The sequence below is a fragment of the Selaginella moellendorffii genome, unplaced genomic scaffold (genome assembly GCF_000143415.4).
Source record: "Selaginella moellendorffii unplaced genomic scaffold, v1.0 SELMOscaffold_0, whole genome shotgun sequence".
NCBI classification, from domain to species: domain Eukaryota; kingdom Viridiplantae; phylum Streptophyta; class Lycopodiopsida; order Selaginellales; family Selaginellaceae; genus Selaginella; species Selaginella moellendorffii.
Genome location: NW_003314261.1, coordinates 3856483 through 3871212, shown reverse-complemented (window position 1 = coordinate 3871212; position 14730 = coordinate 3856483). Strand labels below are relative to the sequence as shown.

The following is a 14730-nucleotide window of genomic DNA, read 5'->3' as shown; positions in this document are numbered from 1 at the left end:
TTTAGTTTTGATATTCAACAATTTTAAAACGTTTTATTGATAAAAAATAAATATTTTTTGTAGTCTATAATTAATTGCTAGAAGAGGATAATAGTTGCAAAGATTAGATAAATTCTCTTGCATACAATAGCAAGCAGTATAGTAAAAAATAATAAGTTAAGACACAATCTTTTATATAGACAAACTCATTAATTATTCTCTTTTGTTACTTACAATCTATCACATTACTTTCCTAAAAGAGTTACTCTTTTAATACCCTACCTTTTAGAAGAAATATCAAGTTCAATATATAACCAACCAATAAAGTCAAACCTGAGACCTTTCTAATAATATTATCATAAATTTTACTTTATTCTTCACTAGTAGTACTTTTGATATATGTTATGGATAATATCTTTGTTTTAAACAGTTTTTTTGTTTTAAAAAAATGTTTGAAATCAAGTTTTTTTAGTATTTACATTGGTGCTCTTTGTGATTTTTACATTTGTTTTGCATAAATTTTTAGTGGAAAAACAATTAATAAGCTAAAAGACTAAATAAAATAAAAATATTAAATGGTCTTAGATCTAATCCTTATAATCTAGAATTTATGTCAAGAGTGAATATAAAAAATATACACTTAACTTTTTCCTTAATTGATATAAATAATTACTTCTTTAATTGCAACGCCTTTGAGTTTTTTCCTATATTATTTCTTTAATTGCTTTATCTTTGCTAAAGATTTATGCTTGTAAGGTATTTTTTTGTCTTTTTAACAATTTAAATTAAATATTAATATTTTTTAGACATAGATAAAATAGAGCTCATATTAAAAAATATGATATATGATTAAGCATATAAATATTTTTCAACAAAATAAATAATAATACTTGAACAATAGTTTTATGCTATAATCTACTATTGAAGGAAAAAAATATAAAAACTTTATTCAAAATTTTATTGAATTGATGAAAATATATTTTAATTCAAAATTTTGCTAAATGAGTAAATTATAATATGGGTTTATAAATAACTATTTATGTTACACCATAATATTAAAAAATATCTCTCTCATGCCACATTATGCATTAGCGGTTTAAGATACTGTGTCTGGCATTAGTTTAGAAATTTTTACTTGCAACAAATGAGAATAATTAAACACTACTAATATGAAATTTCATGCTATGTTATGCTATGTAAGTATACTTTGAAATACAATCCATTACTTTTTTTGTAATATTTAATAAATCACCATATAAACTGTTTTGAGTTCATTGGTAAATTCCATTAGATATAAAAAATTTAATATAAACAAGTAATATAAATGCTCTTGAAAATTCTTCTTTACCTTAATTTTATAAATAGGTAGTGGTTTTAGAGGCTCAACCATGAAGGCATCCTTGCAAACCAAGTGGATATTAATATAGTGGAGATTTATGCTATGGGTTACACTTGAGGATATTTGGATCTCAACTTTAATAACTATGTCACTGAAAAACATGCTCATTAATATTGGTTAGCAAACTTGTAGGTGGTAGTGTATATACCTAAAATATGCTTTGATATTCTAAGGGTTTTCTACTGTTGTTATTCATTTAGATTAATCTTGTATTTATAATTTACAAACTTTCCTAAACACTTCCTAGTATATTCTAATTTATTCTACCATCTAATGGTATTGATATTCAATAAGATTAATCTTGTGTTTATAAATTGTAAACATTTTTATAATCTTATATTAACTATATTATTAAATCTACAGAAAATTATTACTAATGTGGTAATAAAAAATTTCTCTCATAAATCTTAAACATTTATTCTTGCTTATATATAAAAAAAAACTTTTTACAAAACAAGCTAAGAGACATACTTTGGAAAAGATAGTGATTTTTGCAACCTTGCAATGTAGCATGTTCCTAACTTATAGCTAAATACATTGGATTGCATCACCCTCTTGGTTGGGGCAATACTACTAACTTTTTTGACAAGTTTGATTTGTTTTCTAAGTCTTCCTCTTCAGCTTCTTGTCTGTGATTTGAGAGTTTTGATTTTATACTACATGATTTGTCAAGCTTTTGCAACTTTTTTGTGAAAATGGTGAATTATTTTATTGTTCTGGGACCAACAATAGAGAGAAGAATGAAAGTGAGTAGGTCACTCATGTGTGACAATCAATATGTGATGCACCAGCATCAACCTCGAGGGCATAGAGAGCCAAGTCCAACCCAAAAAAGACCGAAAAGCCGTATTGTAATATCATTGACCATGCTAAGAATATTGTGATTACAGTCCAACGTATGCAATTGTATCCAAAGGTGAGTTGCCAGTATTTCCAATCAAGTCTGTCACTCTCTAGTAGCAATCTAATGATAGCACTTTTGAAGGAGAGGATTACTCGCTCTTCGCAATCACCCGAGCCAGAATGTAGCTCTTGGTTCAAAGTCACATTTGCAATAAAATCTAATATGCCAATCAACTGCTTATTGTAGAGAGGCATTATTCACCGGGATCTCAAGTTGGACAATGTACTTTTCAACCTGGACGCATGCGAAAGACAAAGTCTTTCTCACGTAGAGCATTCAAAATGGCTTTCCTGTCTATCTGCTTGGGCTCACCATGCCGGAACAGCCATTTCCTCTTTGCTGCCGTTTCCCAAGGGACACGACCAATGTACACGGACGCCGCAAACATCAGTCGGGAAAGCAGAGGTTTATCAAAACTGCATGTATGCCCCAGCTGCTTGACTCCCTTCCACAACATCTCGTTGCCTCGCTCCACTTCCTCTGGAATCTTGTAATCCTCTGGACGCATGTTGAATGGTTTTCCAAGATTGTGCCTGATACGATCAACGCATTGGATTACATACATCCTCCGATTCTACGTACCAGAACACCACTATGGCGGCCTGCCTCAGGCTAAGCTCCAGTATAGACGGGCCCCGCTCCACGAGGTACCCGTCTTTAAGAGCCTACAAACAAGAAAAACAAGTTTGAAAACACTGACCAGTGCACTACTTGTTTACCTGACTTTCCGCTGCCGCATCTCCTCTCGTGCATATTTCACCATCTGTCGTCACAGACGATTGATCACGGTTAGCCTCACAAAGCAAGTGGGCAAAATAGACGTACACGTCAAGCTGAGGTCGTAGTAGACTCGAAGGTCGCAACGGTCAAGCCAGAGGCGCGCATGAGTAGCACAGTTGAGGAGCGAGTGGTAGTGCGGGAGGGTGGAGTTTGGGGGCCTCTCCAGCACCAGCAAACGTAGGAGGTGGCTGTAGAACACCCCGCGGCGCAAAAGCCTCGCCTCCTTGACGCGGAACGGCATGAAGAAAATGTCACCATAAAAGTACGGCGTCCGCCTGGCATATGTTTCGCCTATGGCACTCCTGTTGCCCATGAGCCCTGAATATGCTCTCGCCACTCTCTCCTGCACGTCTTTATGACCCTCGCTGGCCCTTCGGAGGTTCCAGCCAGGGGCAAACACAAGAAATAGTCGCTCTCCATCAACTTGCAGACAAGATCGAAATGTTGAGGACATGCTTTCCTGAAGGATTCAATTAGTACGCCCAGATACGATAAAAGGATAGGACACCGTCCCAGGTCCATGAAGCCTACCGGAGAAGAGAACAAAAGATCCGGGTGCCGGGGAGCTCATCCCTGTCAGCTTGTCCCCTGTTGCAAAAAGTTGGCTCAGGCAAAGGAAAATAGATCAAAGCATGCGCTACCAACAATGAAGCAGAGAGGTGGTGGAGTGCAGAGGGGCTCCAGAGGATAGGATTCCAATTCAGTCTGCCAACGATCCACAAAGCGACGAGGGTGCACAATCATCCCCTTGCTAAGACAAAACTGCTCCCAGGACCGCTCCAGCGGCTCCCACACTTCATCGTCTTCGTGCGAATCGGCAAAGTCGTGCCGCAGCAGCTCTCGGGCGAAATCTGAGAGCAACCGCAGGTGAAAGCGGGCATCTGGTACATCTTTGCTGTGGCACAGCTGGTCGAGCTCCTCGGGGCTCAGGTGTCCCAGGTAGAGGCATCTATCCACAGGGGGACAAGACTAGGACAAATTTGGAGGGACTCGGTAGGCATGGCCACAGAAGAAGTCTGCCAGTGTCCATTCCGACCGAGCCTGCGCCAGAGTCTGCTAGAAGTGTAGAGAAAGCAATGAAGCCTTCTCCCAAAATGACCAAGAAGGTCTATGCAAAGGAGGACCTTGATTGGTCCTTTCTCATTTGTGGCAGAAGATCTCCTTTCCAGGATGCTGGCTGTGGACCCGAGCAAGAGGGATCAGGTGCTGGGAGAGCTATGGATACATTGCAGCAGCAGCAGCAAGATCTACAAGCCGTGTGTGGAGTTGCCTGGCCTCGACAACGACTTGGTCGTGAAAAAAGTCCGAGTGGCAAGCAAATGCCAGCAGCCAGTCCGGTTTGCTATTTTCCATCCAGGGTTTTCGCATTCGTTTGCTTGCTTCTTTTTCCGGACAACTCGTGTCTCTAGCTGGAAAAGCTTTTTTTCGGTGGCTGCCGAGAACAATTGCGGAGCAAGAACGAGATGGCGAACAAAACTATGCCGCTCTTCTTCGACAAAGCGAGAAAGGCGTGTGCTAAAGTTCATTTAAGAAACTCCCTAACGTTTATCGAAGGATCAAATTTCTCGCAAGAATGGCTATTCAAATATTTGGTTGCCATTGGCATCCAGCAGGGAGCTGCTCGACGCTGGAGGAAGGGATTGCAGTCTTTATTGCAATCCATCGAGAATTGGAGGATTGAAGCCGTGGATCTTGGCCATGAGAGAAGCTCGCTGGTCCCTAAACCTTCCTCTCATGGACGACACTCACTAAACCGGCGTCGCTCCCCCATCGCTTCTTCTAGGCTGACCTGGTTTTCAGAGCCTGTCAACGGGTATAACTAGACGGCTACGATGAACTTTGATCGACGGTGGAGATTTAATCATGTTTTATAAAAGAAAATCTGCTCTTTTCTGAAAGCTTTTCCAAACAGTTCATAGAGCAAAATTGTCATTCAGAGCTTCTCCTCTTTTTGCTAGACAGCAGGCGTGAGCTCCAGCTCGATTTCTTCCAGGGACCGTCCTTTGGTCTCCACCACATTGTTTGCAATGTAGATCACTGCCAGAAGGCACACGCTAGAGAAGGCCAAGTACACTTTGCTCACGCCGAACTTGTTGACGACACTCAAGAACCAGAGCCCAATTGCAAAGTTACACACCTGCATTCGTCTCCCATTAGCACAAGCTAGCAAAACAATTCTTCTTCGTACCCAGTGCACACCCATGCACAGTGAAACAGCCTTCGCTCGGATTTTGTTCGCGAATATCTCCGGAAGAAGTAGACCGGGCACGGGACCAGCCCCCAGCGAGAAAGAAAGAACATATCTGGAAAGAAACGCCATAGTTTTCGTTAGAGAGACAAACATCATGAGACAAGGATTGCACTTACGTTACAGTCCCCAGAACAGCCAAGGATCCAGAGTAAGCCTCCAATGCCTTCCATGAAAGAGCAAGGGCCAATACGAGCATTGATATTGACTGCCACACGACGGATAAGATCAGCGAATGGGACAAGCTTGAAAGGCCTTACCATTCCCGCAAAACTTGTGATAAGAAGCTTTTTGCGTCCTTGTTTGTCCATCAGTGATGCGGCCACAGCAGTTCCTGAAATGGTGTCGAGTTAGACGAAGGAAACAGAGGAGAGCTACGCGTACCAAAGACGTTGGCAGCTCCAACGAGCGCACTCGCTGCAACATCGGACGTGATGCCGGCGCTCCGAAACACTGCAGTTGAGTAATAAACAACTGCATTGATACCAGCAAACTGTTGAAGCAAGAACAACGTTGCCCCAACGCCTACAACTGCATCGACCATAAAAGATTTAAATCAAAGAAGAAAAATGAGGAAAAGGCTGTCATACCTCTGCGATAACGTCGACTAAACAAGTCGCCAAAGCCAGCGCTCTCCTCAGAAGAATCCTGTTTGCTACCGCTACCTCTCAACTCCGCCATGGCATCATTCACTCTGGCCCTTCCCCACAGACGTTCAATGGCCTTCTCGGCATCGGCAGGCCGTCCTTGCTGCATTTAAAATGTTGTAAGAAAGAGAAAAACCTCCAAAAAAATAAAAATCTCTTACGTTATACAGCCACCTTGGGCTCTCAGGAGAGAACACCATTCCTAGCCACATAAGAATCGCCGGTACAGTAGCCAAAGTGAACATAGAACGCCACCTGCATCATAGACTTGGGTCATTTTCAGTTCCATTTTCTATCGCAAAGCTGAAGTTTACCATCCATGATTTCCAGCCAAGGGTAACCCAGCAACCAGTGCGGCCAAAATACCGATGCAAATGAACAGCTGATTAACCGAGCCGAGGGCTCCGCGGATTTCAGTTGGGGAAATCTGCACTTGCCGGATAAGCTAAGGTTTTAAGCTGAGTGATCTTTGGTGACACCAACCTCAGAAATGTAGAGAGGTACAATAGAGGACGTGACTCCTATTCCGACCCCCACCAGAAACCTTCCTGCTATCATGGCCTGCACAGTGGTCGCTGTTGCACTGCATGCGACTTTTCGAATATTAAGTGCTGGTAAAACGATAAGAAAACGAGATTGACCTGAGAAATGCTCCAATCGCGAGCGGCAACGCATCGAGCTGAAACGTGTGCCTGCGGCCGATTTTATCAGCCAGGGATCCACCGGTGAAGGATCCAATAGTCGCACCAGCCAGCGTGGAGCTCACAACCCATCCTGTAAAGTGTGAACGCGTCACTGAAAGCGCAGGAGGAGCTCTAGAACGCATTACCCTGTAGAACAGCGTTGCCAGCGAAGCCAAGGTCCTTGGCGAGGTACTCCAGAGCTCCATTTACAACCCTGTCCAGAGGAGCAGATTGAGAGCGAAGCGTGCCAGAAATTAGCCATACCCGAGATGGTAGCCAAACAGAAATGCTCCCAGGCTCGCGATTGCCACATAAGGCAGTACTGCTCCTCCAGAAGACGACTTTTTGTCGACAAATTCTTGCATCTCACCGTCTGCATGGAAAACCCAGTGAGTAGATCAATGCCTTAAAGATCTAAGCCCCCAAGAAGCGATGGAGCACTCCCGGGATCAATCAGATCAGGCTCCGAGAGCCAGGAGAGGAGAAAGCAGAAAAGAAAAACTCACCACTGGCGCGTGCTCTCACCAAAGACGGCAGCCGGAGCCTGTTGCTGAACCCCAAAACGCTCATCTTCTTGACCTCGGCATGCATGGACCTGCCCCTAAACTCGGAGCCTCTAGCGGTCTCCCATGACGAGGATCTGGAGCAAGTCGCCACCGGCAGGCACCTTTTGTGTTGCTGCTGCTGCGCGAAAACCTGTGCCAATGGCGTGGACGAGCACAATTTGAGAGCAAGCTGATGCATCTCCGGTGCGGGTGAGCTAACTTCGCTATCTACGAAAAAGAGGATCCCGGTACAGCCCCCTTCCTTCTTTTCCCACCCCTGCTGACGCACCGATCCCGTTCTCTCGAGTTGAGCGAGAGAGCCGAGGAGAGCGAGGAAAGCTTTGCTCGGCTCCGGCACCGCTGCTGCTGGAGGCTCTGTGCCAGTCAAAGTTTAATATACCGGCCGATAATCGTCGTTATCCACCCGCTGCTAAATAAGCTCCCACCTTTGCTTTCCTATGGATTGCCGTCAACCACACCAACGGCTAGGATGCCACCACCGGATCACCGAGACGCTTGTGTCTGTGTCTGTGACCCGCTGCGCAAGGTGCTGGAAATCTAGCCTGTCCAATCCACTTTTGCAGATATCTCTTCCTTTCTTGTTTGATCTTCCATCGCTGCGCTTAAGTTCCTGGCACGTAAGCTGGATCGTTGCGTTTGATCACGACAGGACCACTCCAGTGCTGGAATTGGAATCAAGCTCTCAGCTTCTTTGCGTGGTCCGGACCAAGGACGATCCGGCAGACTAGTAGATGATGGTTGTTCTTGAGAGACTGGATTTTTATTCTTTCCTTGCTCGGGATTCTCATGCTCATCTCGTTGCTCTTCCTGTTCAAGCGGAAAGTGGTCATCGTGTTAGCGAGATTTCTTTTGCGATAACACGGGAAAAAAAAAGGATGCCAGTCCAGTCGCTCTCTTAAAGAAAACCACCAAGAAGAAAGAACCAAGAAAAAAAAAAGGCAAATCCATCGACACAAGACAAGACGATCGATCAAGACGAGAAGCTTGATGAAATCATCGAAATGCCAATATCACGCGAAGCGCCTGGGTTTAGGGCGCTGGCAATCGAGATTTTCAGGCCACGCAAACCCTGATCGCACGGATTCGCAGCGCTGAGAGCAGCCAAATCTCCCAAAATTCCCTTCCAATGCAATGCACTACTTACCGGATCGATCGATGCCAAATCGCGAAGAGCGCCTTCTCCGCCTTCCCTCGCTCGCTGCTCCTTCAAACCTTGCAATCGTGGGCGTCCATCCATATCGCGAGTGACGTCTCTTTTACCATTTTAACCGGGTAGCAAATATTTTTTTCACTCCTACCTAGCTAGGGTTCTTGTTTTGTTCCATGGAAGTTCTATGGAGAATGAGCTCGCTCCTCCAGCCGCAGGCGTAGCATCGATCCTCACAGAAGAAGCGCGCCCGGTGCTCGGCTCCGCGCATCACAATGCGGTGCTGGGACACACAGGACCGGGTTTGGGTACGATCTCGGGGATTTTCGCCCCTGGAAGCTCCGTGGAGCTCAGGGATCACGACCTCGCGGTTCCATCCGCCAATGCAGGCTGGGATGCGTCTGGTATCACCGACGAGGCACGCGCGGCGATCGGGAGTGCGCATCACAACACGGCATCCGGGAGCATCGCTCCAAATCTTGGGACGATCGCGGGGATTTGCGCTCCTGGAACGTTTAGAAACTCCAGGTTTAAGTTGCTAGGTAAGTTTCTTCTCGGGCTTCGGCGAAGAGTGAGAAAGAGAGCTCTTACTTTGGAGTTTGCTTGATTCCAGGTCGGCCTAGACGCGTTCTTCGTGGGGACGACAGCACTGGCTCAGACGAATCACTTGAGGCTGCCGAGAACCAACAGAAGCAAAACGACTTACAAGCAGAGAACCAGCAAAAACAAAGTGAGCTCCTCGCAGAGATCCGTCACGACCAAGTCGAGGTGGTGGAGTCCCGGCAGCAAAGCGAAGTAGCAGTGAATCAGCTAGTCCAGGTAGCTAAGAACCAGGAGGTCCACGTAGTGAACCATCACCAAGTCGTAGTGGCAGAAAACCAGCAAATCCAAGTTTCAGAAAGCAAGCAATTTCAGCAGATTGAGAGCAAGCAAGGAGGAGGTGCCTCCAAGCTTCTAAACGGTTTCAGTGGTGTGAAGGAAGAGCTTCACAGCTTGCGGTCACAGCAGCAGGAAGTGAAAGTTGCCGAGGGTGCCAATGTTCACGACAAAGTTGTCACAGAGAGCAAGGAGAGTGATTCTTCTCGCGGCAAGACAAGAGAGAATGCGAACTTTGTGTGGGTGAACAACAAGAGGTATCAGAAGCTTGGGAAAATCGGAAGCGGTGGAAGCAGTCACGTATTCAAAGTCATCGCCCAAGACTGCACAATTTACGCTCTCAAGAGGATCATCTTGAAAGGACGGGATCATCAGACAGCTTGCGGTTTTCATCAGGAGATCGAATACTTGGAGCGTCTGAAAGGAAAGAATCACATTATCCAACTTATAGATTACGAGGTACGTGTCGACGCTGGTAAACTATCGTGCTCAGTTGCGTCTATTCTTCAGGTGACCGATAAAACCATCTTCAGGTCCGATAGTGCTGCTGCCCATGGTGAAATCCTTAACGACGTGCGGATTTACATGGTGCTGGAGTACGGAGAGATTGACTTAGCACGCATTCTTGAGCGGAAGAAAAGCGAGGATGGACAGCTTGATGAGAATTGGTTGCGGTTGCATTGGGAGGTAAAACATTCTAGCTCGTCGTCTTCGTTTAAACTTGTCTTCCATTTGCAGCATATCTTGAAAGCTGTGAATACAATACACGAAGAGCGGATCGTCCATGCCGACCTCAAGCCCGCGAACTTTCTCCTCGTCCAAGGAGCTCTCAAGCTTATCGACTTTGGGATCGCCAAAGCCATACAAAACGACACAACCAACATCGTGCGAGAGTCTCAGGTACAAAGCTTCTTCGTTACTTTCTTTGATAAACATCGAGAGCTCTTGCGTTTCCAGGTTGGGACCCTCAACTACATGTCCCCGGAAGCGTTCCTCATGAACTCGAGGGACGAGCAGGGAACCGTCAAGTGTGGTCGCGCGTCAGACATATGGTCGCTTGGATGCATCCTTTACCAGATGGTTTACGGCCGGACACCATTCTCCCACCTCAGTTTTTACCAGAAGATCCGAGAGATCACCAACGAGAACCATGTAATCAACTTCCCGCCAGTGTCCAACCCGCTCATCGTGGACGTGATGAAGAGCTGCCTTATGTGGGACAAGGACAAGCGGCCGAGGATACCCCAGCTCTTGGAGCACGCATTCCTCAAGCCAAGGCCGCCGCCACCGCCAGACGACCACCATTACCTCCGAGAGGCCCTCCTCGAGAGCTTCCAGGCCTACGTCTCGGCCAGGGGGAGCATGGAGCTAACCGAGCTGATACGAAAGGCCATCAAGCCACCTCTGGACGGTGGCCACGAAATGCTCGACGAGGTGTTGCTACCTTTTGCTCGATTGTACGTGAAAAGAGCTGGGAAGGCTGCGCTATGTGAGCTGCTAACATCAGTCACTATGTAAATTACTTCTAGAACGAAGTGTTAAGAAAGAAAGCGATGATTTTTTTCTCTCACGACTTTACACTGTCTTTTGATTGTTCGCGTGATGTTTCTTCCCAGTCTCGACGGCTAACCTGTGATCAACCCGGGATATAGAAACTAGGATAGAAAACAATGGCTACCTGAAAGCTTCTTGCAACTCCTTGTTGTTTGGTTCCAGTTTGATACCATCGTAGAACGCAGTAGCAGCCTCCTCGAATCGCTGTTTTGATAGAGTTTACTGTGAGTTCTAGACCCGAGAAAGTATTGGAAGCTACTTACCTCTAAAAGCCTCAATGCAACGCCTTCTCGATACCGTGCCTTGGCCCAGTCTGGTCTTAAATCCACTGCCGCCTTTGCGTCTTTGAGTGCCTGCTCGGCTTGGCCAGCTCGTATCCAACACACACTCCGGTTTGAGTAGAGCGAAGCATCGGTAGGATTTATATCAAGGGCCTGGAATCAACACAGTAAGCACAATAACACGCCGAAAAGAATAAGAAAAAAGAAGAAAAGGTGTGTGTATGACCTGTGTGTATGCATCTATAGCAATCAAGTAATCTTTCCGGTTGAAAGCTTCAGTACCTCTCGATTTGGCTTCACTGGCTTTGTCCAGCATTTCTTGAGATATCTGCAGCAACATGGATCGATCCATCAGTGGAGGAAAAGGATAGAAACTCTGACCTCCGTCGTCCTTGGAGGCGCTTCTCTGGCGATGAGATCGTCCACACTCCACTCGTTATCCTTTGCGTCTTGTGACGTGAGAGGGAGAAGCATCTGCACGATCGAGCGAGAGTTTCTGGCAGCAGCGGCTTGGATAGGCTTGGCACCATCCTGAAACACCAAAGTAGTAGAAAAACCGAGTTAAACAACAGCACCTAACGGAAAAAAAACAACAAACTGAAGCTCACGACATACCTCGTCTTGAGCGTTGGGATCGGCTCCAGCGTCTAGAAGACATTTCACCATCTTCTCGTCTCCAGTGTCAGCAGCTACATGTAATGCAGTTACTCCACCAGCGCTGATGTTTACATCGGCACCATGCTGTATCAAGAGTGAGTTAATAGAGAAAAAAAAAGTTTCCAAAAACTGGAGAACTTATGACATACCCTGATCAGGAGAGAAACAACGTCGTAAGATCCAGTGGCTGCTCCGGATATCAATGCACTCACGCCATTCTCTGCAAGTATGTTTGGCTAAAGTCATAGAATCAGAAGTGGTGGAACGTTTTTCTTTTTTCTGAAAGTGCCGTACGTTTGCACCACTTTCGAGTAACAGCTTCACGGCTTCTGTGTTTCCATGCCCGGCTGCCCAGACTAGAGGCGTTCCAGAAGTACTTTCAGTGTTGATCTTAGCACCATTGTCTAGGAATAGTCGCATCAATTCAATCGAGCCTATATAAAAACATCGTCAGATTTCATGTCTTTTCTAGCTCAAGGTACCTATCCCCGCAGCATGATGCAGCGGTGTGGATCCAAGGTCCAGTGAGGACATCGAAACTTGAGCGTTATGCTCTATCAGAAACTTAGCTGTGTCAAAGTGTCCCAGTCGTGCCGCATGGATCAGTGGAGTCTCTCCTGCAAAAACAAAACCAAACGAAAAGTCTTAAGTCGATAAGGTCACAAAACACACCATCGTTGTCTTTCTGATCCACTTCCAGATGGAAATTCTCCACGAGCTCTTTGCAGACTTGGAGATTTCCTCCGCGAGCAGCAAAGTGAAGTGGTCCGCGACCATTGGCATCTTTTACTGCAGCAATGACATCCACGATAGCCTCCTGTCCTTGTGCCATTTTCTTTGCAGCATCTGGAGCACACACACACACACACACACACAAAGATTTAGAATCGTCCTAGTCCTTCTTCTTCTTCTTCTTCTCGAAATAAACCAGATTTTACCTTGAAACTCCTCCAAAGTTCCAGTAAGGGAAGCGTTCAGTAAATCGCCGACAGCTTCGCGAGCTGCATTTTCACAACATCTAAGCTTGAAGATCGAAACAGTGAAAATCAATACCTGAGAGCGCGGTGGTGGCATCCGCCACCGTTTTGGAGCTCGGCGCTCCCTCCACCATCGCTCCCTTGATAGGATTTTTAGGGTTCTAGAGGTTAGGGTTTTTCGAGGTTTTTATCGAATGGAGAATGGTGCTGTGGGCGACGACGCCGCGGCGAAGATCACGAGACAGGTGAGTGGACGCGCATTGTGAGATGGAGCGCGACTTTTCTCCTCTTCGCAGGTGGAATTCTACTTTAGCGACAGCAATCTCGCCAACGATGCGTTTCTACTGCGCTCGATTGAGGAGAGCGCCGACGGCTGTACCTTTTTCTTTCGCGCTTTCCACTCAAATCGCTTTTTTCTAAACATCCATTCCTTGTAACAGTGGTGAGCTTGTCGGTGATTTGCGCCTTCACTCGGATGAGATTTCACTTGCGGCTCTCTCAAACCACTCCAGAGACGATTCCCAAGGGTGTCGTCGCTGCGGTCGCGGATGTTTTGAGGAAATCCTCGTTCCTCAAAGTTTCGGACGATGGTATGTGTTCTAGCTGGAAACTAAACAAAGGTTTTCCCTGTTCTAAAACGTGTTCGTTGTTTACAGGCCTCCGTGTGGGACGAGTCCACGAAATGCAAAAGCCGGAAGAGGTTCGTGCTGAAGTTGATGCTCGGAGTTTGGCAGTGTCACCGTTTTCGTGGAAGACCACGAGAGAAGAGATCGAGGCTTTCTTTGAAAGCAACTGCAAGGTAGGAGTTATACTTGGTTTGTCTTTGGATAATTCAACGTTTTCTGGCTTTCTAGATTCTTAGCGTGCGGGTGCCTCGTCACCCTGCAGTAAAAGCTTTCAGTGGCTACGCTATTGTGGAGTTTGCATCTCCAGAAGAAGCACAGAGAGCGTCTGGGATGGGACTAAACTTCAAGGGCGCCGACTTGAAGTTCCAGTCCAAGTAAAATTCTTTCAAACTTCTGTTGTGAGTTCATCTTTCACGGCGTGGTTTTCTCTCGCAGGGACTCCTTCGAGACACTCATGAATTCCCTGCCAAAGAAGGAACAGAAAGAGAGGTAATTCCGTCTGCCTGGAAATTTGCGATAGTGATTGTTTTTCTTCCTTCAGGGACGACTATGTGAAAGGACTTCTTGTGCGCTTTAAACTGACAAAGATTGAGAAGGGCGCCCAGCAAGAATCGGAGAAGAAGGCCGAGGAGGAGAAGAAGGACGAGGAGAAAGAAGAAGACAAGAGCAAAGACACTGAAGATAAAGACGGAGAGGCAAAAGAGAAAACAGAGAAAGGAACTCAAAGTGACGCGGTCATAAGGGAGGACCTCAAGGCGGTCTTCCAGCAGTATGGGAGCGTGAAGGTCTCAAAGCCATCGTTCTTTCTTCTCTTCACTTTTGATTTTTCCTGCAGTTTGTCGACTTCTCAAAGGGCGAGACCGAGGGATACATCCGCTTCGAAACTCCAGAGGACGCAGGCAAGGCACGGACAGCAGCCGTGATCTCGGACGAGGGCGGTCTTGTGATCAAGGATTACTTGGCAACGCTGGAAGCTCTCGAAGGTTTGCAATCAAAGCTGGTTTTTCTTCTTTGCTTTACTGTGCGTTCTCTCGCCCAGGACAAGCCGAGCGTGACTACTGGAAGAAAATCTGGGATCAACAGGTCAAGCGGCGAGAAACCTCCGGCCAAAATCGATACAGCAGAGACAATCGAGCTCGAAATCCCGGGAAGCAAGACAGGAAATTCAAGGGAAATAGTAACCATGAGGATAAGAAGAATGCCGCGACCGGGAAGCGCACGATCTTCCAAGACGATGACGATGCGCCCGAGCCGAAACTCCAGAGAACAGAGTGAAAGCGAAGAGCTCTCTGCCAAAATTTTGCCAAAGTTTTTAGGGCTCCAACGACGTACTTTTCAAATTTGAAAGTGGGAATATCCTTTTGACGCGTGTCGAGGCTTTATTTGTTGATACACCTCACGCGGGG

The 14730-nt window shown here is 46.0% G+C and overlaps 4 protein-coding genes across 4 annotated transcripts; 2 read left to right on the top strand and 2 right to left on the bottom strand.

The window, feature by feature from the left end:
• Positions 1-4907: 4907 nt before the first annotated feature.
• Positions 4908-8440, bottom strand: LOC9632039 (plastidic glucose transporter 4). The gene is made up of 14 exons (XM_002960354.2): positions 8351-8440; positions 7147-8013; positions 6905-7013; positions 6787-6854; positions 6599-6731; positions 6441-6540; positions 6272-6384; positions 6119-6212; positions 5901-6060; positions 5695-5841; positions 5571-5644; positions 5430-5518; positions 5251-5365; positions 4908-5199 (listed from the first exon to the last, which is right to left on the bottom strand). The coding sequence occupies exons 2-14, from the start codon at positions 7382-7384 to the stop codon at positions 5017-5019; spliced, it is 1623 nt and encodes a 540-aa protein (XP_002960400.2). The 5' UTR covers positions 7385-8013; positions 8351-8440; the 3' UTR covers positions 4908-5016.
• Positions 8441-8519: 79 nt separating this feature from the next.
• LOC9632038 (probable serine/threonine-protein kinase mps1) lies at positions 8520-10794 on the top strand. Its single transcript, XM_002960991.2, has 5 exons — positions 8520-8895; positions 8967-9688; positions 9740-9916; positions 9968-10129; positions 10187-10794. Exons 1-5 carry the CDS (start codon positions 8541-8543, stop codon positions 10745-10747), a joined length of 1977 nt encoding a protein of 658 aa, XP_002961037.2. The 5' UTR covers positions 8520-8540; the 3' UTR covers positions 10748-10794.
• LOC112344420 (ankyrin-1-like) lies at positions 10768-12845 on the bottom strand. Its single transcript, XM_024669126.1, has 12 exons — positions 12775-12845; positions 12660-12722; positions 12394-12567; positions 12204-12338; positions 12016-12155; positions 11871-11957; positions 11680-11805; positions 11446-11595; positions 11291-11392; positions 11047-11217; positions 10908-10987; positions 10768-10859 (listed from the first exon to the last, which is right to left on the bottom strand). Exons 1-12 carry the CDS (start codon positions 12830-12832, stop codon positions 10805-10807), a joined length of 1341 nt encoding a protein of 446 aa, XP_024524894.1. The 5' UTR covers positions 12833-12845; the 3' UTR covers positions 10768-10804.
• LOC9632037 (la protein 1) lies at positions 12845-14693 on the top strand. The gene is made up of 9 exons (XM_024669132.1): positions 12845-12943; positions 12995-13073; positions 13139-13288; positions 13355-13497; positions 13553-13698; positions 13760-13813; positions 13866-14109; positions 14160-14307; positions 14364-14693. The coding sequence occupies exons 1-9, from the start codon at positions 12893-12895 to the stop codon at positions 14597-14599; spliced, it is 1251 nt and encodes a 416-aa protein (XP_024524900.1). The 5' UTR covers positions 12845-12892; the 3' UTR covers positions 14600-14693.
• The last annotated feature ends 37 nt before the right edge of the window (positions 14694-14730 follow it).

Excerpts from the sequence above, each read along its gene's own strand:
- LOC9632039 (XM_002960354.2), bottom strand. The coding sequence starts at position 7,384 with ATGCATCAGCTTGCTCTCAAATTGTGCTCGTCCACGCCATTGGCACAG. Across the intron at positions 6,855-6,904 it reads CTGTTTGGCTACCATCTCGG|GGTTGTAAATGGAGCTCTGG; the intron begins GTATGGCTAATT and ends TCCTCTGGACAG. Across the intron at positions 5,842-5,900 it reads TAGTCGACGTTATCGCAGAG|TTGTAGGCGTTGGGGCAACG; the intron begins GTATGACAGCCT and ends TGGTCGATGCAG.
- LOC9632038 (XM_002960991.2), top strand. The coding sequence starts at position 8,541 with ATGGAGAATGAGCTCGCTCCTCCAGCCGCAGGCGTAGCATCGATCCTC. Across the intron at positions 9,917-9,967 it reads GGTTGCGGTTGCATTGGGAG|CATATCTTGAAAGCTGTGAA; the intron begins GTAAAACATTCT and ends TTCCATTTGCAG. Across the intron at positions 10,130-10,186 it reads ACATCGTGCGAGAGTCTCAG|GTTGGGACCCTCAACTACAT; the intron begins GTACAAAGCTTC and ends TTGCGTTTCCAG.
- LOC112344420 (XM_024669126.1), bottom strand. The coding sequence starts at position 12,832 with ATGGTGGAGGGAGCGCCGAGCTCCAAAACGGTGGCGGATGCCACCACC. Across the intron at positions 12,723-12,774 it reads TGCCACCACCGCGCTCTCAG|CTCGCGAAGCTGTCGGCGAT; the intron begins GTATTGATTTTC and ends GTGAAAATGCAG. Across the intron at positions 10,988-11,046 it reads TTGCATTGAGGCTTTTAGAG|CGATTCGAGGAGGCTGCTAC; the intron begins GTAAGTAGCTTC and ends CTATCAAAACAG.
- LOC9632037 (XM_024669132.1), top strand. The coding sequence starts at position 12,893 with ATGGAGAATGGTGCTGTGGGCGACGACGCCGCGGCGAAGATCACGAGA. Across the intron at positions 13,498-13,552 it reads TCTTTGAAAGCAACTGCAAG|ATTCTTAGCGTGCGGGTGCC; the intron begins GTAGGAGTTATA and ends CTGGCTTTCTAG. Across the intron at positions 13,814-13,865 it reads AAGAAGGAACAGAAAGAGAG|GGACGACTATGTGAAAGGAC; the intron begins GTAATTCCGTCT and ends TTCTTCCTTCAG.